Source organism: Onychostruthus taczanowskii, unplaced genomic scaffold (genome assembly GCF_017590055.1).
Source record: "Onychostruthus taczanowskii isolate IOZ18803 unplaced genomic scaffold, ASM1759005v1 scaffold15, whole genome shotgun sequence".
In the NCBI taxonomy this organism is placed as follows: Eukaryota; Metazoa; Chordata; class Aves; order Passeriformes; family Passeridae; genus Onychostruthus; species Onychostruthus taczanowskii.
This window is the reverse complement of record NW_024498685.1, coordinates 8129381-8157370: the sequence shown is the minus strand read 5'-3', so window position 1 is coordinate 8157370 and position 27990 is coordinate 8129381. Positions and strand designations below refer to the sequence as shown.

The 27990-nt window shown below is 41.0% G+C and overlaps 1 protein-coding gene across 2 annotated transcripts in view; it reads left to right on the top strand.

Moving 5' to 3' along the window:
- Window positions 1-6159: 6159 nt before the first annotated feature.
- The window catches only part of FBLN1 (fibulin 1), a 75194-nt gene continuing 53363 nt past the window's right edge, over window positions 6160-27990 (top strand). For both annotated transcript variants that reach the window (XM_041398862.1, XM_041398863.1), the window contains exons 1-3: window positions 6160-6578; window positions 19074-19173; window positions 26666-26801. In XM_041398862.1, coding sequence (XP_041254796.1) covers window positions 6485-6578; window positions 19074-19173; window positions 26666-26801 — 330 coding nt within the window. In that variant the 5' untranslated portion in view covers window positions 6160-6484. The remainder of the gene's footprint in view (window positions 6579-19073; window positions 19174-26665; window positions 26802-27990) is intronic.

Sequence of the window (27990 nt, the reverse complement as noted above, 5' to 3'; positions counted from 1 at the left end):
ATGTTTTTTCTACCTCCTTTTGGTGTAAGTTGCTGCTGTCAGTCTGTATGCCACGTCCTATTTTCATACGTTCACTTGGGGGCTGTTCTTCCCTCTTGCAGGAATGTCTCCATGACCCAATCCCAAACTCTAGGACTATATGAAAGAACAGTTGTGAGATCAAAGTCAAAATAAATAAGAGTGTGAGGAAAGGGTAGTCTGGAAAAGAAAAGGTTAGTTGTTTCAAGTTCTTTTAGCCAGAACCTAAACTTTGTTGCTTACTCTGCTTCCAGAGCTTGGCCAGGAGCTAAGAAAGGAATGACAGAGTAGTCCCTGACATTCAGAAAAGCTCAATGTTATCCAAAGCTTGGAGTATACTATAGCTCTGCAAAGACTCTGGGCCAGCCTCCTGATCCACATGGGCTGTGGCTAATGCTGGAGTGCCTAAAATGAATCTGGCTGTCCTGAGAACCACAGGGCACACTCAGCATGGAACATGAAGCTCATTCAATATTTATATTTTGCAGCTGTACATTGATCTTCTGATCCATTCACCCTTCCAATTAAAACTCCGTGTGTACAGATTTCACACACACCAGGTATCAACCAGTTTCTGTGGAATTGTGCCAGATAATATGGTAAGTTTATAATATTTTTATTTAAACAGTCTGCTACACTACAATTACTTTTAAATTCATGTTTATTAAGATACCCTCTCCTAGCCACTGCTCAGAATTGTGTCAGCATTTTGTAAATGCAAGCCACAGTCCCTGTAAATAGTATTATTAACATGTGTTTGTAGAATCAGACCATCAAGACTGATCTTGGGTTCCTAGGACAAAGATACTCAGCCCAAGGCTGTGAAGTCTAAAAGATATGGCACAAGAGTAAATAAAGTTTGAGAACCTCTGATAAGGAAATTGAGACTGAGGAAAAGAAACAGGCTGTTTGTGAAACTGGGGGAGAAGGAGGAAATGAGTACACATGAATTTGTTGCAGTTTTATCAGTGTTCATACTCTTTCCACTGACTGCCTGCTTACATTATACTGTTTTAAATCACAGTTTTTACTGGTAAGATAAAGGTTTTCTGGCAAGCTGGAATTGTTTGCAGATGGGTAGGATAGGTTCTTTTTTATTATTATGCAAAAATACTTGTAATAATACAGGAAATTCATAAAACAATGAAGAAACAGCACTGAATGATGCAGGTCTTCAGTGACCATGAGGAAACACAGAAAACTTCTCCTGGTTTGAAGCTAGTAGGTACAACTGATTTTATTTATTCAAGACTGAAATGTCTTATATTCATTTGTATATTTTCTGGTGCCCAGAGATCACTGGGTCATATACTTGGATGTTAATTTTGTTTGGCAAGGGATGGAGTTCAGATTTCCCAGGGTTATCAGCAGGGGAAATGGCCTTTACCAGAATAGCCATTTACTTTACTGATGGATTTTCCCCACTTTTTACAATGAGATTTTATTTAGACTGCAGCTAAAATAGTGGCTGATCCCTGCTGTTGTTGGATTTGTGGAGGCTCCAAGCAGAGTCTAAAGCAGATGCTGTTGTCCCCTCCAACCTGTGTGTGCATGACTCACACTGTTCTCCAACTTATCCAAAGGATCCCAGCATTCCTAGGGCTCAGGTCATGGAAAACACCTTGCAGATCCACACATCCAGCTAGTTCAGTGTGTGGGGACATGAGAAAGTTTAGAAGGGGAAAGGAAATTTATGGGAAGTGAGATCTGAGAGGCTGGGAGGATGCATCTCTAGGAGAGGCAGGAAATGCCCCATGAATGTCAGATTGAGTTATTCCTGAATTCTACAAATAATGCCACAAGGGAAATGACATGGATCATCAAAGCATTCCTTCATGCCCAGATAAACTCCCCTCTTGTCTTAGAAGCAGTCCCCAAACATATTAATGGACAACCAGTGTGTGTCCTGAGTGTCCAAGAGAGCTATATCTACTTCCCTAAATCAGACAGGAGAGAAAAGAAAATGTAGGCAACATGTAAAAAATGGATACAAACTCCAAAATGGACAAAACCTCAACATGCTTAGAAGCAATGTTGTTGAAAAGTACTCAGGGTTATGAGTTCCAGCCTGGAATATTTAACTGATCCATGCAAAGTGTGAAAAGAGACAAGGAAAGCTCTTGAAGATAAGCCAAGCCTCTTCTGACAGTCTTTAGGCATTTGAAACGAGCCCAGGTAGATTCCCTTGTTTGGATACAAGCATCTGTATTTCTTGCATATGCAAATGGCATAGTAGCTTGGACTACTGGCATCCATGTAATTATACATATACACATATAAATATATGACTTATTTATGTATTTCTATTTCTATGTAATACAACTTACAAAAAAAAGCAGTCTAAATTTAGGATTGTTATGAATGAAATAATAATTATTCTAGAAGGAATTCCAGCTCTGCCTTTAGCTACAAGATGCTGTAACAAGCCTGATGGTGGTGTCTGGGTGGGCCTTCTTGGCAGGGCAGTTTTGAACCTGTAAGCAACAGATGAGGCTCACAGCTCTCCCATTTCCTTTTGTTTATCTAGGCTGGGAGCCATTTGGTATGGATTTTTTGTAGTTTGGGATTTGAGGATGGGGATATGCCTGCATCCTTATTTATTCCAAATTAACCCCTGACAAGGATATGGAAAGTGCCTATAAAGTGTCTCCAAGTGATACACCAAGGGGATTTGGTGATCAGTGGTGATGCACAAAGTGACAACTTCAACATGAATACAAGCCCAGAGAGCTATTAAAAACTAAACTACATTGATTTTGACTCAAAATAAGCAAGCAATTGTTATTTATAATACATTAGCTGTTTCAAAAAATAGCCAAGGATTACTGTACATCCATCTCCGAAAACTGTGCTGAGTTTCTTTTTCTTTTCCTGCTCCAGCCTGGAAAGAAGCTGAATGTCAGTTGTATCATGCTCATACTAGTGTTTGGAGCTGAGTGGTCATTTGTTCTCCAACAGCCATGGATTTACCTATTGCAGAGTTTGAGATCTTGTATTTACAGTGGGAGATGGTAAGATCCACATGAATCCTCTTAATCCTTGTGTGTCTGTACCAGTCAGTGATGTATTCTTCCTATTAAGTAGGAAAAGAGGCCTTTTTTATGCATCTTTAATGCAGCACATAACAAGAGACAATATGTAACTTTATTTTTTGCCATAGGCCCCAAGGATTTTCCCTTTGCAGTTACAAATCTACAGTTAGATTTAATTTCTAGGTGAGTTCTATCAACTTCCTTGCAACATTCTTCCTGAAAACAGGAAGGATAGTGCAATTTTATTTCCCTCTCTTTTACTCAACTTTTGGGACAGATAGGTGGAGTGGTAAAAAAATCAGGCTTTGGGAGCTGCAGTAAAAGAGATGAGCTGGAAGGCACAACAGCTGGGACTTCGTGTCAGCTTTGTTCATTAGACAGAGGTTGATGCCCTTATAGAGACTTAATCAGGCCATCTCAAGAATTCCTAAGTAGACAAATGGGAGCTGTGAACCTGCTGCCATAGATGGCTGGATTTGATAAAATAATTCTAAATTCTTTGTCGATCTACTTGCATGTATCTACTCTCAACAGGACCCTTGGAAATGACTTGTGCAGCGATTTGTTACGCTGTCATTACTCGTTAATCTGAGCTTCTGCAAATGATTTTTATTCTTCTGAAGTAGAAACAAAATCCTCATTAAAGAATTTGTTTGTTTTAGAGCTACACAAAAGATTACACAGCTTTTACAAACAGATATAAGAAAAAAAAAATGTGGTTATGCAAAATGTTCCCTCTCATAAGCCCTTGCTTTCCATGGACTCCCAGGACCTCTGGATTGATCCTGCAGTGCATGGCTCAGCTCATTACAGAGCTCGGGGTCAGTAATTGGAATCACATGTACTCGAGGCCTCTCAATCTGACTGTAGGTGAGAGTGCCAATTTATAGTAGAAATGTGTATTAAGCAAAAAAGCCCCACTCCAAACCCGGTTAAAACCTATTGTCAGATCTGCAGATGACCACAGCCATGATGTTTTCTAGAAGTACATCTTAAACTTTTATTTAAATTTGCCTCATTTCTGGTATCGTTTGTGGTGGTGAACTAGATGGGAACAAGGAATTCTTACTCTGGAGTAAAAATGTCCACACATGGTGTTAATCAGGGTAACTCCATGTGTGGACAGGCTATTATGTATGACTTTACACTGTTTTAGGCATGCTGGGTGAAGTTCTTTCTATCCACCTTTAATCAATTAGGGGAGGTTTTAATGTAGAGTGAAAAAAAGGCAATATTGAACTGAACCCAGAGTTACTACAAGAGGGGATTCCTCTGGTTCAGTAAACTGGCACGAATTTTAGACAAAGTGTAATCTTTGTTAGGTGTCTCTTTGTTAGATGTCTGATATATGAAAAATGGTAGCTTGGAGGCTGGAATGAAACACTGGCAAGGTCCTGCTGTAACTGATGTAAAATCCTTTTAAACTGAGTTAGGGCATTTAAAGAAGAGAGAGAAATAGACATGCTTATGTAGAAAATGCCCCAATTAAAATCCACCCACCACCCCCACCACCCCCCCCAAATAAAATCAGCCATCCATTCTTCTCCTTTTCCAGCTGCCCCTTCCCAATAAAATAGAGAGGAGAAAACCAACCAAAAAACCCCAGCAAAAACAGCAACAACAAAAACCACAAAAAAACCAAACCAAAACCACCAACCCAAAAAACCAAACTAAACAACAAAAAAAAACCCACCCAAAACCAACAAACACTCCCTCCCTAAAAAAAACACCCTCACACAAAACCCCAAAAAACCAAATCAAAACAAACAAACAAAGAAGCAACAACCAAAAAAAAAAAACCCCAATAAACAAACCAAACAAAAACAAACCAGCAGTTAAATGAAGACAATGTGGACATTTTGAGTGTGGATGGAGGTCCGTTCTTGGATAACTCTGCAACGTATGTGGGAGGCAGCACCAGAAGGGCATTGGAACCAGGTTCAAAAGGAACAAAAAGGAAATGGCCCTTCACACAGTCACTGGTAAGTGCATGAAACCAGTTGCCAAAGGGTATTTTGGATGATAAAGTTTTACAAGAACTCATGGGGAGACATGATAAATACCTGGAACAGAAATTCACTGAGGGCTAGTAAGTACATATAGACCATATTTCACTGAGGAAATGCTCCAAACTCAAAGGAACTGAAGGCTGGGAGAGTAATTGTGACAATTATAATGTGTGTTTTTCTTATTCATGCTGTTCCACTACTTTACAACTGTGGCTGAAGACAGGCTATTCAGATAGTTGGACTCTTGGCCTTATGGTGGTATTTATTTTCTTGTGTTAGAAAAGCACAAATAACTTGGTGCAGAGGAAAACACACATTCAACTCTTACTGCCTTAAACACTTTTTCCATTTGGACATTTTGTGGAGAGATACTCAAAAGTTGCATTATTGAGTAGTTACAAGAGGAATAGCCCAATCAGAGTCCACGTGGCACAACCTGCAAGCAAATACACAATGACTTCCAGCTCTTTGTTTGTGTAAAATCGAGGGCAAAGTATACAGGGGTGCTGAGCTCTCTGTGTGTTTCCATCTCCATTTGCCTGCAAATATTATCCCTCTCATTATCTGAAAGATCTCGGCAACAGCATTGCCAACTGGGTCCTTTGACCACTATCAGTGTTTGTGTTCCTGTTTAAATAAGATAAGGAGGTTAAAAAAAAAAAAAAAAAAAAAAAAAAAAAAAAAAAAAAAAAAAAAAAAAGAAAAGAAAGAAAGAAAGAAAAAAAAGATGAAAAAGAAGGGAGGGGAGAGAAAGCAGAGCTGCCTCATTTGGGTTGAAATTCTCATCCTGACTTCTTGAGAGTAGGGGGAGGGAAGAAGGGATTTTTATTTTCCCCACTGAATTTCATTGAAAGATTCTGGAATCTCTCTCCTTTTAAAAATCATATCTGATTGACAAAAGCTGTCTTGGGGTAAAATCCACGGAAATACCTAGAAGGGGGAGTTGAATATCTCCCCTTTAGAGGTTAAACCTCTGCTAGGTGGTTTCTTTTGTTTTATTTTGCTTTGCCTTGCCTTTGTTTGTGCCTTTCCCCCTACTTGGAAACGAGAGAAGTCGCTGCACTTCTCTTTCACAGAATCAGTCACGCCGGCCCGAGGTTCAGGCTGAGGATCCGCAGTTTCCCGAGCTCCAGGAGTCACTTTCAGAGCGTGTGGGGGCGGCGGGGTATCAGAGGCACCCGGCTTCGTGCCTCCGAGCTGCGCTGACGGCTCTGTTCTGCCGAGCACTTGCAGGCTGTATAATTAAGCGGGCAGGCACTGAATTAAATCTTTGTAAAGCCCACCGAGTGGGGGGTTCCTGCGAGCTCTTTTGCAACCGGTCTCGGGCGGCTGGGACAGCAGCAGCAGCAGCAGCGAGCGAGAAGGGAGAGCCCGCCGGACGCCTCAGGAGAGCCGAGCCCCGCTGGCAGCGAGCGCTCCCCGCCGATGGACACCCTCGGCGGGGCCCGGCCGCTGCGGCTGCCCCTGCTCCTGCTCCTGCTCCTGCTCCTGGCGCTGCTGCCTTCGCTCCGGGGACAAGGTAAGTGCCGAGCGGCTCCAGCCCGCCGAGCCGCCGGGCTCTGCCCCGCTGCGGGATGCGGGCTGCCGGGCACGGGCTGCGGGGCTCCCGGGGCATGGCATGGGGATGGGGATGGGGCCGCGGGGCCGCCCTTGGGGCCCCCTTCTTCCCCGTGTCCCTGCACGTTCCGGGCAGGCTTTAAAGCGCCGCTGCCACGTCCAGGTGAGCAGAAAGGCGTGGTGTGCTGCCCCCGCCGCTGTCCCCCGGCGGGCTCGGTGCGAGGAGCTCTGCCGGACGGGACGGGCTGTGCCCGGGGACAGGGGGACTGGCTGCGCCCCACGGACACCCGCGCCCGGCATCCAGCGCAGCTCGGTGGATATGGCAGGAATCGCGACGTGTCGCGGTGCCCCTCGTCCCCAGCGGTGGCACCGCGCCAGGTGATGGGTCCGAACCCAGCACAGGCGTCGGCTCCGGTCTGCCGGACACAGCTGCACCCCAAAAGCATGGGAAACTGCGCCAGCAGTTCAGGAATCCCAGAGCAGAGGGAGGAATAGCGAAGCAAAGGATGCAGGCTTTTTGGAGACAAAACGTGGAGCGTGTGCGAATGGTACCGTGTGATGTGGTTGCTTTTGAAAGCAGGGATCTGGATCCGAGCCATGTCTCCTTTTCCGCACTGCACGCTTTTTCCTGATCTCTTAGTACTGTCTGAAGAGAGGATGTGAACTTATTAATTCATTGTAGAAATCTCATGCAAATCTTAATTTGTAGGAGGTGACAAAGAAAGTATTTGTCCTCTGGTGATAATGAATTTATCACAGCTAACAGGTAAGTGACTTTTCCATTAGAGTAACCCCAAGGGGTCCTTTGAGGTTTCGTTACACTCCAGGCAAGTACTTGGAAACACATGGTCACTGGCCTAGGCAGACAAAAGCCAGTGAAGTAAATAATTTGTTACTATCACAGTGTCTTGAGTCTTGGATTTTCATACAGCAGAGCACTTGTCACAGATATCTGTCAAAATACCTGCTTTGATAGAGATTGTAGTGCTCATTTTAAAGAGGGGCAGAATAAGATGGTCAGAAGACCAGCATTCACCTCCAGAATCAAAATAGCTCCTACTTTGCCTTAGACAACAGAGCACATCAGCAAAACTGTGGCTTTGATGTGTCACAGTGAACATGCACAGTAATTTTAAGCATTCAACATTATTGTAGAACATGAATGATTTCAGTTTGTAACCTCTGTACATTTAACCTTAGTTACTGGATAACTTTAGAAAACTGGGAAGGCGTTAGCTCTATAGCTTCAGTTTTTTAAAAGTTTTTTAACACAAAAATTAGCAGTAAAATATATATCAGGGTTTGATTTCCAAATTAGAATCCATACTCTAATTTGATTGAGAATTTTTATTTCTTAAAGCTTAACAGTACACTGGATAAAATTAGATTTAAATGTCTGAAAGCAGGTGAGGATTCTTGCTTAGGAGATCAGCATTTAAAGAGTAGACTTCACTAGGGTGAAATAATTAATCAATATTGAATAATAATCTGTGTTTTGGAGGTAAATGAAGTAATTACATGGTGAAGTCATGTTGTTGAAGTCTTTGGGACTGAGCCTGTTCTTCCCTGCTGGTCTGGAATGAGGGGCCTTGGAGCAGAGAGGAGCTCCTATGTGCTATAGTGATACAATTGCCAAACTACTAGGATAGCGTATTTATGAAATACAGTTTTCTTCTGAATTTGTTACCATCAGTTTTCTTAACTGCTTTTCCTTACTAATGAATCACCAAATCATCAGTAGCTCTTAAAATCTTCATTCTGAAGAAACTGAAGGGACTGCCTTCAGTGGAACTGCCCAGTGCACATTGATATGGACATCATTCTTTGCAAGAGTAACAATCTTAAAACCTTAAAACATTTCATGATGCAACTTTGTTTTACAGTAAACACTGCATTATTTAACACCTATCAACTACCATAAAATGAAGAATTCCACCACCATGGCCAGTCAGTGTATAAATACTTCATCCTGTAGCTCTCTCTTTGGCACATCTTGGTACTACAGGCACAGTTTTAACTCACTAAACATCTGGAAGCTTGTCTATTCAGGGGAAGCTTACTGTTGTAATAAAAAAAAATGTTCCACTGACTTTGTGGAATGAGTTTTATTTTAAGATTATGATTTTTACATGTGCTTTTATAACAGTACATTTGTAAGAAGTATATGGGTGGAGGTAGGACATATAAAAGGCTAAATCTGTGCTTACTTGTGTGTTACCATAAAGTCTGCCCCAAAAAAAATCACATACTACCAGTTCTAAAACATGAGTGCTACCTCTCAATTAGTTTTTGGTTGAGTTTTTAGTTGAGTTTTAAGAGGCCATTTTCAGAAGTGGTATTTTATTGCAATCAAGAGAAGAGCAAGATGTTAAAGCTCTTTGTTTTTCATCTGTGTAATTGAAAGCAGACGTGTTAGTGAAACCCAAGAGAAGCCCCCATAAACCAGCTTATCAAGTTACTGCAGTACATTTATATTGTTCTGTTAGGTTTCAGGCATTATCTGAGAGTAGGTCAATGCACTTTCAAAAGTTATTTGTCGTCCTACTTTAGACCATTCTGCAAGTTTCATATCAAATTTACATGTGTTTTCAATAAATAGTTGTGTTAAGACCAACTTGTTCTACAATACTTCTATTCCTATTTTCTGAAATGAAAGATGGGCTTTAGCCCTCTGGGACTTGACTGAAATAGTTAACTGGGACCATGAAAGATTTTGAGTTTGGTTTTTTGAGTGATGGATACTTCTAGAGAAGTAGGTGGTAAAATGAATTCAGTAAGCAGAAAATCTGGGTTTACTTGATTTGTAAAATGTCTGTAGAGAATAAAAGGGGATGAAACAGAGAAGGTCATGAAAGAGAGAGCTGAAATCCAAATAAAACATCATCAGAGCATAGGCAAGAATTTCAATGGTAACACAGAGTGGGTTAGTAGGAAAGAGATAAATGAACAAAGGCTTTTGTGAAAATGTAACAGAAAGTGATGGTTGACTGTTGCAGGAAGCAAAGAAAATTACTGAAGTAAAGAAATAACAAACTAAGCAGGTAATTGTAGCCAAAATAGGCAGAAGTTTTGTGAGCACTGGAAATGTTAGGCACTCGTGTTTTTGTGTAGATTTGATGGAAGGAGGTAGGTCAGGAGTGAGATTTTAATAGTTAAGTCATTACACAATTAAGCTGGGAGGTTGGATAGCATTGCTCCAAGATAAGATGTAGAAGTGGAAGCAGAAGGTTGAGAAGATTGCAGGGTAAGAAAGAACAGAAAAATTTTCTGCAAAGAAATCCATGAAGGAGTTGCCAGGAGCAAGAGAGAAAACATAGGAAGGAAGAAGCCACAACGAGCAAAAAGCCTAAAAAGGAGAGAAAAAATCAGTATAGATCAGTGAAGAGTTCCAGAAAAAGGGCTAGAATTACTGGCCATAATATTTTGTGAATAAAAATTAGCTTAGAAATGCTCAGAATAATGTCAAGTACGTGGGGAAGGAGTAGACAAGGACGTACTGAGATGATCCACTGGGTGATTTACAGTGACAGTGTACAGTGAGGGGAAATTGTGACACTCACCTGCATGTTTATCACACTGGGCAAGGTTACTTGTCCTCTGGTGAGACTGAGGACAGTCCAGCACAAATTGTGTTGAAAGTCTTCTCTGATCAACAGGATGCAGCATGTCTTAGCATCTCCCCTGCTTGTGCTCTCCTCGATATACCAACAGATCTTTGGCTAAGGAAGTTCATTGAGTTTCTTCTGTTCACATTTTAAAGCAAGCAACATTTCTATTTCCCACTTAGGACTTAGCAGTACTTTGTCTCTGATTTGTACCTCTTATAAACTACTTCAGACTTAAAAGTTTTGAGAAATTGCCTTTTGGATTTGAAGTATGTGCTGCTCTATCTTAAGAAGAAAATAAACTTCAAGATTCTCAGGGATTTTCATTCACACTCTTTTCAGTTAATCAAATTGCTGTTACATTTTCATTCAATGAAAGCTGATGTAGTTTTGGGTACTGACTGCACAGGTATAGGAAGTACACTGTTTTGTGGGTTATGGTAGCACCACAAATGAGCGATGCTGCACAAGGGTGCAGTATGTTCCCCAGTAAATTGGTTTTTTTCCAGTCTACTCAAAATCTGGATTGACGCTTTAATCTTAGTAGTAAAGAAAGCAGTACCAGAAAAGATCTTTTTTATCAGTACTGAAGTGTACAAATGTAGAAACACTTTGTATGGTATATTCCAGCTTTTTAGGGTGTTTTCAAGGATTTATGAAGCTTTGGAAGGATGTATTTTGTGAATGCTACTTGCAGTACATCTATAGGAAATACTGCCACCTTCCAGCTTTGCTCTTGTCACTGACTAAATTTCAGGTTCTGAGTACTTTTAATATAAATGCTTAGTAAGAGAATCTGGGAAAGATAGATACTGATTTGTGGCTCAGTATAGATAATTGCAAAATGAGGAAAGTCTCATGTAAGAGTTCTGGTAATGTTTTCTCTAAAATGAAACCTTCCCTAAAGCATTGCTATATATATTCAAAAAAAGGATCTGTATTTTCTTCCTGCTCTGTGAAGTCTGTGGTTCCTTCCATACATGAACCTTGACCCATTGTGCTATAAATTTTATCCCATCTGCTTAGTGTTTCCTGACTATTCTTTAAATATGGCAATACTAGAATATCAGAATCTTTCATCATTGTCCATCATTTTTATATTCAGCAATAAACATGCTGCCTACAGAGTAGATACATTTTACTTTAGTAGTATATAAAAGCATAGTTATTATTATTAATTTTCTAGTCAGATGAAAATACAGAAATCCCAGTGTGAAAATGTTTTTCCTGTAATCATTTTACAGGAATAGCAATAGAAATAGAAATAATTTTATGGCAATAGAAATGCTTGAGCATATATGTTCAATATTTGGAGATGTGCTGCTCTGTCACATTCTCATGTCCTTATTTAAATAGCTTTATTTTGGATATATGCATATACTTGGACTCAATCCAAAGCTCTTTAAGGTCTACCTAAAGACTCTCATTTTACTGCAGTATGTTTGGGGTCATGGACTTTACACAAATGAACAGGACTAGCAATATGTTAATTTTAATACCCTAAATAAAAATTTCTCATCGCACAGTTTTCCATTATTTGACATAAGGAATCAGAGAAGATTAAAATTTGCTCTTAAATGAGACTGCCCTATTTGGCACTTTTCCTGTGAGGTTATTTCATTATTTGCATGATTTTCTCACGGGGGAAAAGTGAAGGGCAAAGTTTAGCATGCATTTGTAAGGCAGAGCAGTTGCAGTTCTTCCAATTATGAGTCTTTTTTTGTATGTCCTTCCATGTCATCTTGGTGAGTCTGGGTTCTTCAGTCCTCCTGTGTCCATCAGAGCTGTGAATGCACCATCTTTTTTCATGTTCTTGTGAGTAGGTACAGTCTGGGACAGAAACTACACCTTCCAAGCTGTTTACACAATGCTGATTCAGTGGACTGCAAGTTTCTCTCAGTACTTTCACATCTTCTAGAAATTTTCAGAACAGTCTTTATTCTTTTAGTCTTAATGTATCTTGATCTTCAGCCTCTTCATGGAAGCCCAAAAAATAAGCTATCCAGAAAGATGAAAAAATAGGTATCAATTTGTTCCCAGAAAATGCATCCTCAGGGAGAAGCAGTCTTCAGCAACCCAAAATGTTGGGCGTTTAAGAGGTAGCAACAAAAGAATGAATTGAAATGTGCTTTTGGAGTGAACTGTGACGTAATATATTATCAAAAAATTTCTGTTGTTGCTGAATGTATGAGATCTTGGAGCACATGAGGACATTGCCTAGACAAGTTTGGGAATCAGCCTCACTTGCTACTGATTTTAAACAACTACAAAGGGCTCTGCCCACAAGTGACTGAATTTTATCAGGTCTCCCTGGAAGTAGGGAATAAGACAAGATAAACTCCTGAGGCCTTTTATATCATTATCTTTTCTGACATTTTGTGATACAGATATATATATATAAATAAAAGATGCCTGATTTTCCTGCAATAGATGGAGTTGTCTTTTCTAATTTTTAGTAGCCAGTTGCCTACTTTTAGGAAGATTTTTTTCAGACCCAAGGCATAATAAAAAACTCTGCAGTAAAGCATGTGCTTTCCCCCTTTCCCCTCTAAGGACATATTGGATGTTGCACCATAGCTTTGCCTCTGTCAGGCCTGTCCTCATCACCAGCTATTGCCATGGAAGGTTTTAAGAACTTGTTTTATAAACAGCACACAGATATCTCATAAAATGAGGTTTGGCTGTATCTGAAAAATCTCCCTAGTGCCATTGCTGGTGCTACCAGAGTCACATTCCCTATAAATGAGTGTTCTCCAGACCCAAATAATTTCCAGTAAAATGTTGGCTGTTTTTAAACCAACCACAAAACACACTAACATACCAGGCATTTCCTCTAGGGTGCTGCTGCTTTAGTTACTGTGTTAACTGGGTTTCTTCAGTGATTTCAGCTGTCTTGAAATAATCACCCTCAGCTGAGAATCCATCTGAAAGTAAAGGCTCAAACCCTTTAAACATGTTTAGAGAGGATGTGGTATTTTTTAGCTATATGTGAATTTTCTATCAGCCCATAAAACTCCAGTATTACCCCTCACACCTGGAGGAGAGAAGCCCAGAGCCACAGATCCTCTTTGAGGGACTGAGCAGGACAGGAAAGGGACAGCTGGTGAGGAACACAGCCTTGCATCCTACAACAAATGCACTGGAGAATTCCTCCTGGCCCCTGCTGCTCTGGGTGTTAGGAGAGAAGGTGTCCTGGCTCCAAGTTTTATGCTTTTATTATGAAGTTCATGCTGTCTTAGTCTTTAAGGGAGCCTGTAAGAACAACTGAGCAGAATGACCAAGGGTATCTTACTGTCCACAGGTCAGCTGTGTCTGTTCATTGTACCACATCAGTGCTTTGGTGCATTTGATGAACAGTCTTGAGCTCTTCTGCAGAAAAATAAAAGCTTCTATTCACTTTGCTTCTTTCTTTTCATACTAAATGGAAGAGGGGCATCTTCATTCTGAAGAGATCCACCTCATACTCACATTGTCTCAGATGAAGAATGGCCATGCTCTCCTGCTTTGCTTCTTTACTTCCAATTCAAATGATTCGTTTCAGGGAATCATGAGGCCAGATTTTCTGTTGTACATCTTTCCCTTTCATGGTTTCAGGTCTCCTTCAGCCTTTCCCCTGCTCTGTGTACCCAATCCCAAGGTTGGTTTACACACAATATGAAGATGAGCAAAGCTGTATTTGTCATGTTAGTTTATTACCAGTTGGACTTTTGAAGTCAGCTGGCTTACTTCTTGTCTAAACATGTCTCCAGGTCTATTCAATACCTTGAGGCCAGCCAGAGTGTGTTTGCATTGCCAAAGACAGCATTTCCACAGTTTGTTGTAAGAAGGAAAAAAGAAGAGTAAGAAGAAGGAAAAAATCAAGAGCACATGTCCCAGCTGCCAGCGCTGTTGTCCCTGCTACAGAAGCAGCTGAGTTTGTCCACCTGATAACAGCCCAGTGTCACTGTTCAGGAGGAATTAATTTGGTGTAGCAGACCAGGCCAAGCACACTTTGTTTGTCCTGAATGTTGAGCAAAGGGGAGCCTTGGTTAAAGGGATATGCAGTTGCTGTAGTTTTGTGAGAATGCAGATGTAAAGGGAGATTGGAAGACAAAGAATGTGACTGAGTATTATGACTGGCCAGTCTGTCATTCTGAGGATCAAATTCTATAAGTAGATTTGGAGTTTTTTCCAGCTGGCAGTTAGATGAATAAGCATCACTAGTGAGAGAGTTTTCTGGACAGGACAAGAAAGGTTTTATCAGAAAGGTACATAGTGGCTGTTGAAAGTGGTTTTCTTACTGGAAACCTAAACCAGTGTGTGCCTGATGTAATCACAAATTCCAACAATTCTGCATGACAGGCTGTTACTGAAATATGTTGGATTAGTGCTGAGCTCTCCCAGAGTCTATCTGTTGCTGTATCCTCATATGCTGAGAAGTCATGATCATGTTTTGTTTTCTCACATTCCACAGTGCTGAGCCTCTTACAGAGCAAATTGAGTGAAAGGCAAGGTCTGCACCACATTTTGCAAACATAATCAATCCATGTGCTTAAAGGATTATAAATATCTTAATAAGAAGGTGTGATTTTGACCTGGACTCACTTCCAAATCTACACCCAACCACAGCTGGTTATGTGGGCTGGGAAATCAGGCAGTTTGAGGGTCACATCATGGGCCGCCCTGAAGGACAGGCAATCCTGGCTGGCACTGGCTTGGTGAGCCCACCTAGGCTCAGGTATCACTTTGGTTTGGTTTCACTAACTCTTCCATAGATCAGTAATGAACAGCCATCCAATCCTGGAATGTATGTAGGCCTTTCCAATAGAAGCAACAGTGGAGAGTAGCTGTTGTAGATTGTTACCTAAAAAAAAAAATCTCCCTTTTTGATGTAGCTGGAATGCTACTGCTATGAAATTTGTCCAGTTCTTTTTACTCCTGCTTATCATTTGCACAAGAAACAATTCAGGGGTTCTCATTCCAGGAATCATAATTTTTTGCATTCTTCAGCTTATCTTTCTTTTGCAAAAAATATTCACTGCAGCAGCTGAATAAGCAATTATTGCATCACAGAAGTCTAAGGTTATGCAGATATTAACATCATTTCTTGCTTTGAACTCCCACAAGTTATGGCAATCCTGTTAAAAATTCCTTTTTAAAAAAACATTTTAAACCAACATTTTCTTGTACACATCATGTCTGTGAAAACAGAGTTCTGAACCAGCATATGAATGCATCATGCACAAATAATGTTTGAATATTTTTGACTTTAATCATTCCCTATCTGATAGATTTTCTTCATGACATCTTTTGTGAAATTAGAGAACTTAGTTCCAGCTGTGTTTCTGCTGTCTCCTTCCCAAGACTCCTGAAATCTCTCTCACAGTCCAACATACACCAGGTATCCACTTGGACAGGCATCCTTGCTGTTACCATACTAACTGAGCTCAAGTTCATTTGGATGCCCTGCTGCACATACCTTTGTACAGGAACAAAGGAGTGATAAAGCTGCATTGGATTTTATCCAAAATGAACCTGGGATTTTCTGAATCAATCAGTAAGTGTGCAAAATTACTGCATCTGATGAATGATGCTCCCCTATTAACAGGTTTATCCTCATATTTTTCTGTCTTGTGATATCAGAAAGCTGAATCAGCATTCCTCAGTTTTACAAAACAGATCTGACACCGTGTTCTTGCAGGTTACAACTTTCCTGTAGGGTTTCTCCATCCAAATAAAAAGACACATTTAATCTGAACACAGATGATGCCACCAGCATTTCCCATAACTGCACTGTCTTTAGGATGCCTGAGATTTCTGATTTTTTGATCATCGCTGGCACTGCAGGTCTGAGTTGTGCCAGGAGCTCACCAGCTGAAGCAAGAGACATGGTTACAGTCAAGAAAAAAAAAAAGCAACCATTATTTTCAATGAGATTCCTTGAGTTGTCATAATCAGAGTAGTTTCTACCTTGTGCTTCCCACTGCCCAGTTCTTTGCCCACCCTGCAGTACCAACTCATAGTTAGGAGAGGCTGCAGGTAGGCCACAGCCCCTCTGTGCTCTTGGTCCCCTGAAGAGGGTGCAAGAAGGCACAAATAGCCTCAGTATGAGCTTTTTGCACAAGGATTTCCAACTGGCACATGAATGTGTGTGTACAGCTGAATCAGCTGAACAAAACTGCAGCTGGGAGCTGGTAAGTCTGTCCTGTTTCTAAATACTCATTAGCAGCTCTTAACACCCAAATGGAATCACTTCCAGTGCAATCAGAGGTTGGCATCTAATATGTGAGACACACACTTTGAGATTTTGAAAGAATAGGGATTTGCCCGTGAACTACTGTTTTTAAACCAAACTGCAAAGCCAAGAGAAAATATTTTTCACTGTTTAATTGTTACATTTTAGAAGAATGGCCTTGAGGGTGGAGTGCTTTTTTTACTGCTTGTTTTTCACTTCCCTCTATTCTCAGGAGATGTCTGGCAGGATCTTAAGAGGATATGAATTGTGATGTCACCAAAACAATGGGCCTGGACCACAGTTCTCCTTCAACAAATTCTCCATGATCCTTCTTGCCTGGATGCACTCCTTCAGACAAACTTGCTTAGCTTGGCCTGCTTTGAATTCTTGGGTTATTTGGTTGGAGTAGAGGTGTGTTGCCAGGGCTTGGAGAGAAGAGCTGGTGTCCAGAGCCAGGGATTGTCCTTCTGGGGAGGAACTTGGCTAAAGACTCATTTGTACAAAGCCCTGCAAAAACCTGCAGCCAGCTCTGCATTTCAGTTAAATGTGTATCACTTTTCAGCACACTTAGGATTGATTGCAGACAGCAGCACTAAAAATAAGGTTATTTGTGATGCTTTGTATGAAATTTGATGCATATGATGTTTGTCAGCCACAAGGCTCCAGAGAGGGTCCCTAAGCCCAAAGAAGAACTTAGACACAAATGCATGGATTTCAGGCAGAGTTTTATTTACTAGACTAGTTTAATCCGAAGCATTATAAATTGCACTTAGCTTTCAGTCACTGGCATGAATTCTGGACACTGAGGGATTCAAGAGAAATATTGCCTTGACTTAGTAATGACAGAATTTTGACCAATATTTTGGGTAAGACTAGAAGAATGACCTGGGTCATAGAATACAGAGTGCTGTTACAAACCAACACTTAAATGCAATTCTGTTTGTATTCTGTTATAATTATTTTCTTACTAAAACATGTTTGTTTTACTTCATCCAATAATTTTGATTGTTGTTTACTGTAGTAATACTGTAATACTGCAATTTTTGTTGACAGGAACCATGTTTCACAGGTTTTACTTATCTATGTCTGGAATGGTCTGTTTCTCCCAGTTTCTTCTCATTTAGCAGGACTTTGATTCCCCTAATCATTCTTCTAATCTTTCTTTACACATTTTTCATTTTGATGTAATCTTTCTTAAGCAGGGAAAGCCAGAATTCTGGGCAATACTACAGAGCTTTGCACTGTAGAATTGATAACTGCCTTAAGAGTACCTACCTCAAAATGACTGATGCATCCTAAAATATCACTTAACTCTTTCATTTTTGCTTTGAATTAGAATCACTAGTTGAGAATATAGGTTGTTCCCTGCAAAAAAAGCCCTCTGAATTACTTGAGGGAATTACCTTCTCTATGTGTTTTCATCTGCTTTTGCCTTCCCCAAGTGTGAATTCCTTGATGATCTCAGAGGTCTTTTCCAACCTGAATGATTCTGTGATTCCATAAGAGGTTGACCAGCTTGTAGTTTCCCAGATCTTCTCTCTTGTTCTTCTTGAAGTCAGGGAGACACTTGTTCTCCTTCATCCTTTGGGAGCTCCTCTCATTCACCATGAGCTCCAAGTCCATCGTGTGTAGCCTGGCAATGTCATCATCCCCCTCCCTCAGCACTTGTGGGTGAAACCTGTCAGGGCCATCAGTGAAACAACTTAGGAAACAGAGAGAAATCATTAGAAAGCTGTCAGATAGGGTTTTTACATAGTTTGCATATTTGTTACACAAGGAGCTGTTCAGTGTTCAGACTACAAGACAATTAATAGAGAAGTGTGACTCCTGTTTTATTCCAAGTTCTGATACACCTGCTGTGCACTGAACTTTTGCTCTTGGAACACGAGGCAAACCTGTAGTGCTTGTCAGTTCATTAACAGTACTCAGTTTTATTAAATTAGAAGCTTGCAAAAATATACTCTACACAAATAATTGTCTTTGGGGTGGTTCCCCTTAGTTTCAGTGTTGGTGTAAGTTGGTAACAGGATTAATTTTTCTTTCATATGTTAAGTGATCCGAATACCACATACTTTTTTATTCCTCTCCACAGTACTTTTGCATTTGCACAGATATACTTCTGAGTAAAAAATTGAAAACAGATTAACTGGATAATAACCTCAGGAAAAAAATAGTTCTGCAAACTTCCTTGTAATGAGATTCATTTGTTTTTCTATCAGGTATTTGATTTATCCTGTATTCTTCAGGATTTTAAAAGGTTGCTTATTGTTACTGCTGCTTTTAATAAAGGAGTGCAATCCCAAAAATCCTTTTATTTGGCAGGATTATCTGAACTGGTTTCTGCCTGTGTGTCAGTCCCTAAGCTGTGTCTTTGTGTGGAATGTTAGGAGAAAATGCAGTTGGCTTCACCAAGAAGGGAAAACCTCCAGCACTGGGCTGTATTGCAAGGTGCTGACAGGTGCTTGCTTTGGCCATGGCTGCTTTTTGTGTGGGTGCCCTGTTCTGTGTGTGTAAGTCAGGGAGGGAAAAACTGACTTGCTTGTGTTTGCTTGGGGTTTTTTTAACTGGCAGATGCAATACTACTTACTAAGATTTTATTAAATATATTGTGTTTTTCTCTCTTTCCTCATTTCTGCAGATCTGTCAGTGGAAGAATGCTGTGACAAGGGTGTTGAATGGGCAAACAAAAACAGAATATGTGCTTCTCTGCCGTTAATATCCGAGTCTAGAGAATGCAGGTACGTAGTCACATGTTATGTATTCAAACACAGTTTATATTCTGATGTGAAACCATAGGAATGGCAGGTGTTAAAGCTAACTCACAAGATGAAGCACCCAACTCTTACATCCCAGCTTTTCAACTCCACAGGTAGCCTTGGGGAGTACTTCCTGAGTACCTACTTTTCATCCAATCCAGTCCTTTTAATTTTTGGTGTCAGTCCAGGATAGATTCACCCAGCCCTGACCCATGTGGCAAGTACTGTCTCTTCCTCAGAGGTTTTCCCTCTGTGCTCTGCTCACAGGGCTTGGGCTCTGCCTGCAGTCAGGGCATCTCAGAATGGCTGCACTAATGTCACCAAGCTGCTTGTGGGTCTGGCCACCTTTCTGGGCAAATGTTCATAAGGGAACACAGCAGATCCTGCACATGACTAATCTGTGATTTGAATAAGTACATGTGTGTACTTTATGTAGGATAAATCTTAAGTGCATATGTGAGGCAGCCTTCTGTGGTGCTGCACAGGTAATTGTCCTGCAGTCCTCAGCTGAATTAAGCTTTGAGCTCCCCCACACAGCGATCCAAGGAGATTCCTAATTAGTCCAGCTTAGGAAAGGAGCCTACAAGAAGGATGGAGAGAGACTATTTACAAGGGCTTCACACTGACAGAGAGCAGGCTTAGATTAGATATTAGGAAGAAATTCTTCCCTGTGAGGGTGGTGAGGCCCTGGCAAAGGTTTCCCAGAGAAGCTGTGGCTGCCCCATCCCTGGAAGTGTCCAAGGCCAGGCTGGACAGAGATTGGAACAACCTGGGATAGTGGAAGGTGTCCCTGACCCTGGCAGGATGGGTGGGTGAGATGAGCTTTGAGATCCCTTCCAACCCAAACCATTCTGTGTTTCTATTTTTAGAATTTATTGATATTTATTTGACTGTAGAAAACAGAACCCTTCAGTTAATATACAGATTTTTTAATTCTGCTGAGAATTGATAGGATATTTCTGTTTGGTAATCTACTAAATAAAATAATGAAAGCAAATGTTTAATTAAGTTTTTGATTCTACTGCATCTCTTATGTTATTGTGGCATTTGTATTTTTTATGTCAATGATCATTTGCATTATTTTTGCTGTTACATGCACTTGTTACATTTAATTAGTGTGGCAAACAACTGGTAGTGTGAGAGGCAGCTTCACAGAGAAATTTGTATTTAAAACACTTTGCTTTGCTCCCTCCTACTCAAATAGATTGCAGTGTGATTTAGCCTTGGTAATTATAGAAGGGTTGAGTTGATCTTTATTACAGAAAGAATGTGTCTTCCAGGGAAGCTGATCTGTGTTTTCTGACTTTTGCATTTACACTGGCATTGAAAGCAGCCTCTTATGCAGAAGAATTGACAGATAGGAAATAAATGCCAATTTAGGAAATAGTTGAGGAGTCATAAGAATTACAGACAAAACAGAGGCAGCAAAAACAGGAAACCAAGTTTATTGAATAATCTGGGAGTGAGTATCTTGATGATTCAATAATCATTTGATTAATGTGAGTTGAGATTCTGCTGCAAATAATTTATTCTTCAAAATATTTTCATTTTAGAGACTTACTAGGACTTCATATGAACTGGAGAAAAAACTCACTAATGATCTAGCTTTTGTGCATAACTGAGATGTAGTTAAGAAAATTATACTAGTAAAATAAAAGACACATATTCTGTGAGAGGTATGAGCACTTCTTGACAAAACATTAAGTTGATAAAGTCAGTTTGGTTGCATTTATTCATGTCTGCATGCTCCCCATGAAGCTTGGTTTCGCTCTAAAAATGACTAAGTAAAATTGGCACCTTGGAGCACTTTTGTGAACATCAATATTATTTTACTCCAGTTGTAATTGCAAACTGTCATATCTGTGAGAGGTACATGAAAATCACTTTAGGATGCCATTTCAGACAGAAAGGTCAGGGCCAAATTCTACTCCTAATTTCTGGTGTAACTGGAGCCAGGATGAGCACTGAGGGAGCATGATTCTTTCTGCAGGCACGTGAGGGTATTGACACTGATGTTCTACATTTATTCCTGCTGCACAAAGAAGGGAACAGAGCTGGGTTCATGGCTAGGTAGGTGAGAATAAGGGACTGGGAAACAAGATGCCTTATTGGTCACAGATTTTCCAAAGGACTTGATTCCTCCTCAGACTCCTGCATGAAGTGGGAGCCGCTGGGGGCCACATGTTAGCATTCCTGTGGCTGTTTAAACCCCAGCTGGGATGCCCTGGCCACCCAGTGCAGTGCAGGGGTGACCATCTGACTTGAGTGCTCTAGAAAAGTGGGAGGGTAGAAAGCCATATCCCTTGATGCCAGGGAGAGTTGTTTGCCCTGCATATTTCACCTTCAGTTTGCAAGGTTAACAGGTGAATATAAGGGGAAAAACGCATTCTGAAGTGAGCAGGCTTGATAAAGTTCCTGAAATAAAAGAGATTTTTTTTTGCATTTATTATGCAAAGACTGTGCAACACAGAAGAGAATGGATGTGAGTGCTTTCCCCAGGACGCTTTACAAGAATTTCCATGTTGTTTTGAATCATCTGTTTAGAATGGGAATATCAGTGGTGTTCAGATTCAGTCCCTCCCTCAAAGGAATCCCAGTGCTAGGGTCTCTTGTGTGAGGAACCAACTGCCTCATTGAGTAGGAATTGCATCCTCTTGGCTGTTTCCCAACCATTCAAAATACATCCATAGTAATCTTAGAACCATGAAATTGGATTGATTAGAAGGGACGTTAGAGGCCATCCAGTCCCACCCCCTGCCATGGGTAGGGACACCTTCCACTGTCCCAGGCTGCTCCCAGCTCCATCTAACCCGGCCTTGGGCACTTCCAGGGCTGGGGCAGCCACAGCTTCTCTGGGCACCCTGTGCCACTATCTCACCACCCTCAAGGGGAAAATGTCTTCCACAGAAATAATTGTTTTCCAGCCCTGTCATTCTCATATCTGCCATGCATCCCAGGACCAAGGTGACAGTTCTGGGTTCCAGCACATTTGCAGTGTTGGGGGATACGGAGGAGCTGGAGTCAGTTGGCTACTTGGTGAGGAAGAAAGAGTCAGTGTGCTGAAGAGCTGCCCACAAAACCACACCAAGAAGGTATGAAACTTTTGTGATGTGGAACCTTTGCAATAATACACTCTTCAAAGCCACACCAAGAAGGTATGAAACTTTTGTGATAAGGAGACAGCGATGTGGAACCTTGGCAATAATATACTCTCGAAGTACTCTTCTCCCAAAGTCCCTTGTGGCTCCTGAGGGAGCCAGCTGTGTCACTGTCACTGAGTGTGTTGTGGCTCAAACTACAGCCATACTCACTTTTTTGTCCTAAACAAAGTGAGCCAGACTGTGTGCGAAGTTCACAAGTTCCAAAAATCCCCCTGGTTGCTCTTACTCCTGCTAGAGGCTGAAACAGGGCTCTGGGCCCAATGTCTGCAATCTCTTACTGTGGTTTCTTGCCCCACACATGATTTTATCTCACTGCATTATCTCTCTGGACAATGTCAGTGTTTATCTCTGTGTCTTTTTGACTCAGTTAATACAAGTGTAGAATTTTAATGAGTAATATCTCTGGCTGTCATCACAGTGAGTCTTTTCCCATTCATTCATTTTCTTGTGGTGTGGTTAAACTCAAGGCAGCTGGAAAGAGCTGCAAGTTAATTTTGGAACTCAACCTGTCCAATAAGTCTTCTTGCTTTCTAAGTGAAGAGTTTTCCCTGCACAGAGCTCTTAGCAAGTGAACTTAATTCCCATGCCAGAAACGGTCTATCTCCATATGGTACTTGCATACCTTTAACAATGTGTAGCCTTTCTGGAATTACACCAGGAATAGCATTATTTACTGGTGTTGCAGGGGTGCACGCTGAAGAATCCAAGGCTGGAAGACCTAGCTTGTTTTTGCAAAATCATTCTTTTTAATTTTGATATTTTGTCCAAGACCTTCCACTGTACACATGAATAGCACTGACATAGCTTGAAGGAAGTAGAATGAGAGAGGGTAATAAAAGTAGATCGACAAGACATTGTTTTCAGAAAAAAAGTTAAGTTTTAATGCTTTTATAAAAAGAAGAGAAATAACAAATAGATGATTATGAAATCTGTGCTGGCCTAGGAGTGCATCCTCTAGACAGGAGAATAATAAATGTGAAAATATTGTGGATGCAAGTGGGTGTGTAGATTTTCATTTGGGAATTAACTCCATGAAAATCAGCCACATTGGTTAAATTTTAGCAGAAGGTAAAAGTGAGAATATAAAACATGATTTCTTAACTTGATTTATAATCAAATTATCTAGTAGTGAAATTACTTTTAGATCAACATCTGAAACAACAAATAAGGATTTTTTTCAATGTCTTGGTGATTTTTGTTCACTAGTGAGCCATGAATGAAACTCGTCCTTCAGAAATGCATGATTTTACCTGAAATATCCTGAATGAATATCAGTTATGAGGCCTCATACTCCTGAAGATTCAATACTTAATGTTAGACAATATCTACCATATTGTGAATGCCTGTTTATTTTCAGAAAAATTCTATTGCTCTCTTTTAACCTGAAAGTCAGAATAAGGCACATAAAGAAAAAACACCTTTTGGCTTTTTAAAGTATTACTCCTAATTGAAAAAAAACCAAAAACAAAACAAAAAAAAAAAAAAAACCCCAAAAACCAGACTCATAGAAAGGTTGAAAAAAAACCAAAAACAAAAAACCAAAAAAAACCCCCAAAAACCAGACTCATAGAAAGATCCTACTTTACTTTCTCTGTTTTTAGAGACCAATACTGTAATGGTCCACAGACTGTTAATGGTACACCTGGAAGGTATAACACTAAGAGACAAATCTCAATGTCCTGTTGGCTCCTTCACCTGGCTGGGGAGCAGGAAGAGAGCAGGTATTAGCTGAGGCTGGGAGACACTTGTCATTTAGGGAAGACTCCCTGGAGCCTGCCTTGCTGCTTGTGGTGATCTCTGGGCTGGTCTGCAGAGGGAAGAGGAAGACCAGCACTGTGCAGGTGTTTCCAGCTTTTTTCCCTGCCATCTTTCAAGGACTTCTGCCCCTGTCACTGCCATGCTGGTGTTTAGAGTCTCAAGCAGTATTTGCTACCAGTGCAATTGGGCTGTAGGAGTTGGGCAATGAAGTGTGATTTTATTGTTGTTGTTCTCAGAATGATCAAATGGTGTTTTAATCCAGTATCCAATTGATGTTTAATTCCTTATTACAGTTGGGGTGGACCACATGACTGATGAATACAGCTGTGGGAAACATTTTAACAAACTTTCTTGTTTTGGTTGAAATTGCCTGTTTTTCAGAGATTTCAAAGAGTTGGCTTGTGTTTGAAAAAAACAAAGCCACACCAGGAATCAAACAGATCTACTGAAAGACTGCTGTTGTTTGTTTATTTGTTTGCTTGTCTGTGGCTGACATATCTAGCTCCTCAAGAGAATCTGAAGGGGTAAAGAGGCTGGGAAGTCTCAGCTCCCACACTCTTGGGCTTGGAGTTCAGTTTTTAGAAGCTTCCAAAGCCCTGAAACTCAGACCACCCCGGAGCTGGGCAGGGAATGGAAATTCTGCTTCAGAGGGAATTTCAGCAACAAAAAAAGCTACATATTCTTCCAAACTGGAACTAAATCAGATATCAAAAACTTCAAATATCCTGCCAAGTAAAGTTACTGTCCTGGGCTTAACTTCTTGCTATGATTTTAGAGTCCATTTTTGAATAATTTGTTCATGAATTTATCCTGGCTTTTAGTTCCTATGCATTGAAATATCATGGCTGTTTTTGTCCAGTGAGTCTGCACAGTCAGACCATTACTAATGATGGAACTGTACAATTCTAGAGTGGTTTGGGTTGTAAATGATCCATGTACAATCTAATAAATAGGAATTGGAATCTTCAGGAATGCATCTGGACAACTGGCCTCACCCACATGCACAGAGATGCACAATCTGAGCCCAGTACCCACATGTCCTCTGCTTTTAGTTGCCTGGCCTTAGAGCTGAGGGAGCTGAAAGGTCATTTTATGGTCCTGGAGAGGAGGAAAACTCCTCCAGAGGGAATGCATGGTAAGCCATTTATCTCAGTTGATGGTGGAAGAAGCCTGTAGTTCAGTAGCTCCACTAACTCACTCCTCTTCCTGATATTATCAAAATTTCCAGCAGTGGAATAGGGGATTTTCAGGAGTACAGGGTATTTTTTCTCTGTTTCCCAGTGTCTGTAACAGAAAGTAGTGATGGAAGAGCTTTATCCACAAAACTACCCAGCAAAGCAGACTTACACATAAAAGCAGAGTGGGAGAGGAGAAAGGTCTTCCCTGGGCTTTGTATTCACATGACAGTAGCAACCAGACTGGAGGAGTTTAAAGACTCCTCATGCAGACTTTTTCCCCCTGCAGGAACAAGTTTCCAGTTTTTCCACTGACATTGAGATAAAATAGAGTGATTTAAGCAGTCTAACAAAACTAAGTTTCCTGGAAATTTTATCCTGTCTCCTCTCCACATCTCCCTGCCCTGAAATATTTTTCTTTTCCTTGTTTTTCTTTTCCTCTTGCTTGCAATACAGTTGCTGTTTCTCACTGTGACTTCCCTCGGTATCTTCATTTCTCTCCATTATCTCCAGGTGTCCCACAGAACAATGCTCTGATCTTCCTTCCACATGCCATACCTGTTGATTTGGGGCAGCAGGTGCGAGGGTACACTGGGATTGCAGGCTTTCACAAGATCCAGGGCCTGACTTCTTGTCACAGTCATGTTTTCTAGAAAAACTCCTTCACCCAGGATTTTTCTCCTGGGAAGCTGAGAAGCCTCAGAGAAAAAGCAAAACAATAATTATCTCATTTCCTTCTCCTGTGTTTTGCTCCTTTGGAATGTGTTTGGAGATTGTTTACCAAGAGGTCATTGTTTCATTGGATTCTGGTGTGAGTTGTTTTGACTCATTGGCCAATAAAGGCCAAGCTGTGTCAGGGCTCTGGAGAGAGTCACGAGTTTTCATTATTATCTTTTTAGCCTTCTGTAAGTATCCTTTCTGAATTATTTAGTATTGTTTAGTTTAGTATTCTTTAATATGATATAGTATCATAAAATAATAAATTAGCCTTCTGAGAACATGGAGTCAGATTCATCATTCCTTCCTGCCACGAGGGACCCCACAAATACAATAACTTCTCCCTTCCATCAGTCTCCTCAGCCACCAGCTGTCACAATACATGCCAGAATGCAGCCCTGAAGCCCTTGAGCCCTGGGGCAGGTGTGCTTGAAGTCACCCATTTGTTTAAAAAGGTTGTTGGGGCAGGCTGCAAGGTAGATGAGCAATGAAACTGCATTAACCATGTGGACAGACAATCTGCCTCCTCCCAGAGAATATCTTTATGTTGTAACAGTGCTCCCACAGAAACCCCTTAGTATGAGTACTAATTGTCAAGTGTTGCATCACCTGTTGCTGACCCACGTGTGACATTGTTCTCCCCTTTTTTCCACGCTGTTGCAGCATGACCCAGGTGCAGTGTTGCCGCAGCCAGCTGGAGAAGCAGTCCTGCTCCGACGGGGTCGAATTTGCCAACGCGCGTGAGGAGTGCGACTCGCATATCGCCAAAAATTCCACCTGTGAAGCCGAATACTTCAAGGTGAGACACCAGAGATACTCCTCTTTGTCTCTAAGAAGAGGAATTGAGGTTATTTAGGGTTGGCCCTGAAGGTTATTTGACTCAGTTTGCTGCATTGTGAATTTTTTTTTTTCCCGCCTGCACCTCATGTCTCTGTTAAGGTTGTTTGCATTGTCCTTCTCTTTGAGAAATGGAGCCCTGTTCAGCAAAGCAGACTGTCACATTGCATTTTAGCTGAGGCAGAGGGGAGAATGAAAAAGGGTGGAAAATCTTGAATGTATAATTGCTCAGGAAACTACTTTTGCATGAAAAGAAGACATCAGTGCTGTAGTGATGGAAGGGTGAGAAACTCAGACACATTTCAGACTTCAGCTTTCACTAAAACATCGTGGCCTAAGGTCACTGGTCAGACTCACTGGTTTTCAATATTGGTGGTCCAAAGGGGTAGGACTGAAGTTAACCCTTCCAGAGTACTTATTCCAGCTTGTGTAAGTGTTCTAAGTTAACATGATTTTGATTTACAGCTGGATGGAGAGATCTGTAAGCCTGTGATACCAGCATTTGATATCAGAATAAAAATGTCTGTTGTTGGCATCTGCAATCAATCTGTGCCCTGCCCTCCGCCTTTATTACTGTCTTTGTCTCTCACTGCCTGGAAGGGAGCATGGTTATACCTTTCTTCAGATTATTTTTGGAAGAAAGTTCCACCAGTAAGATCATGACCTTGACCATGAACCAGTCATGAATAGCTTTGGTCTTGTTATGGATTTCTTTCCATGGTGATGAGAACAGATGAGAATGATTTTAGTTCTTCCCACTGCTTCAAGATGCTGAATGGTTCATTCAATTAAAATAAAAAAACCTACTATACAGAGGATGGCAGACAGTTTTGTATTCTGGAAAATGCTGGCTTGACAAGTTTCATATTCTAAAAAATGCTGGCTTGTTCTGCTCCTGTCACTGGGATGTCACTGATTCTAGGGCTGGGAAGTAATCCATGTTCTCCCTGGGAGCAGAAGAAAGGTAACCCATGCTAGTGAGGCTGACACTTGGGTTCTCCTGAGTCTGTCTGCATGTGTGGGATTTCCTTGTCCCACAGTGTCTCCCAGAGGAGCCATGCATCCCTTGTTGATGATGTCCAGGTCTTGGCACACAGGAAATCCTCTGTGCAGCCTTTACTACTCCCCCTCAATCTGAATGCAGCGCAAAA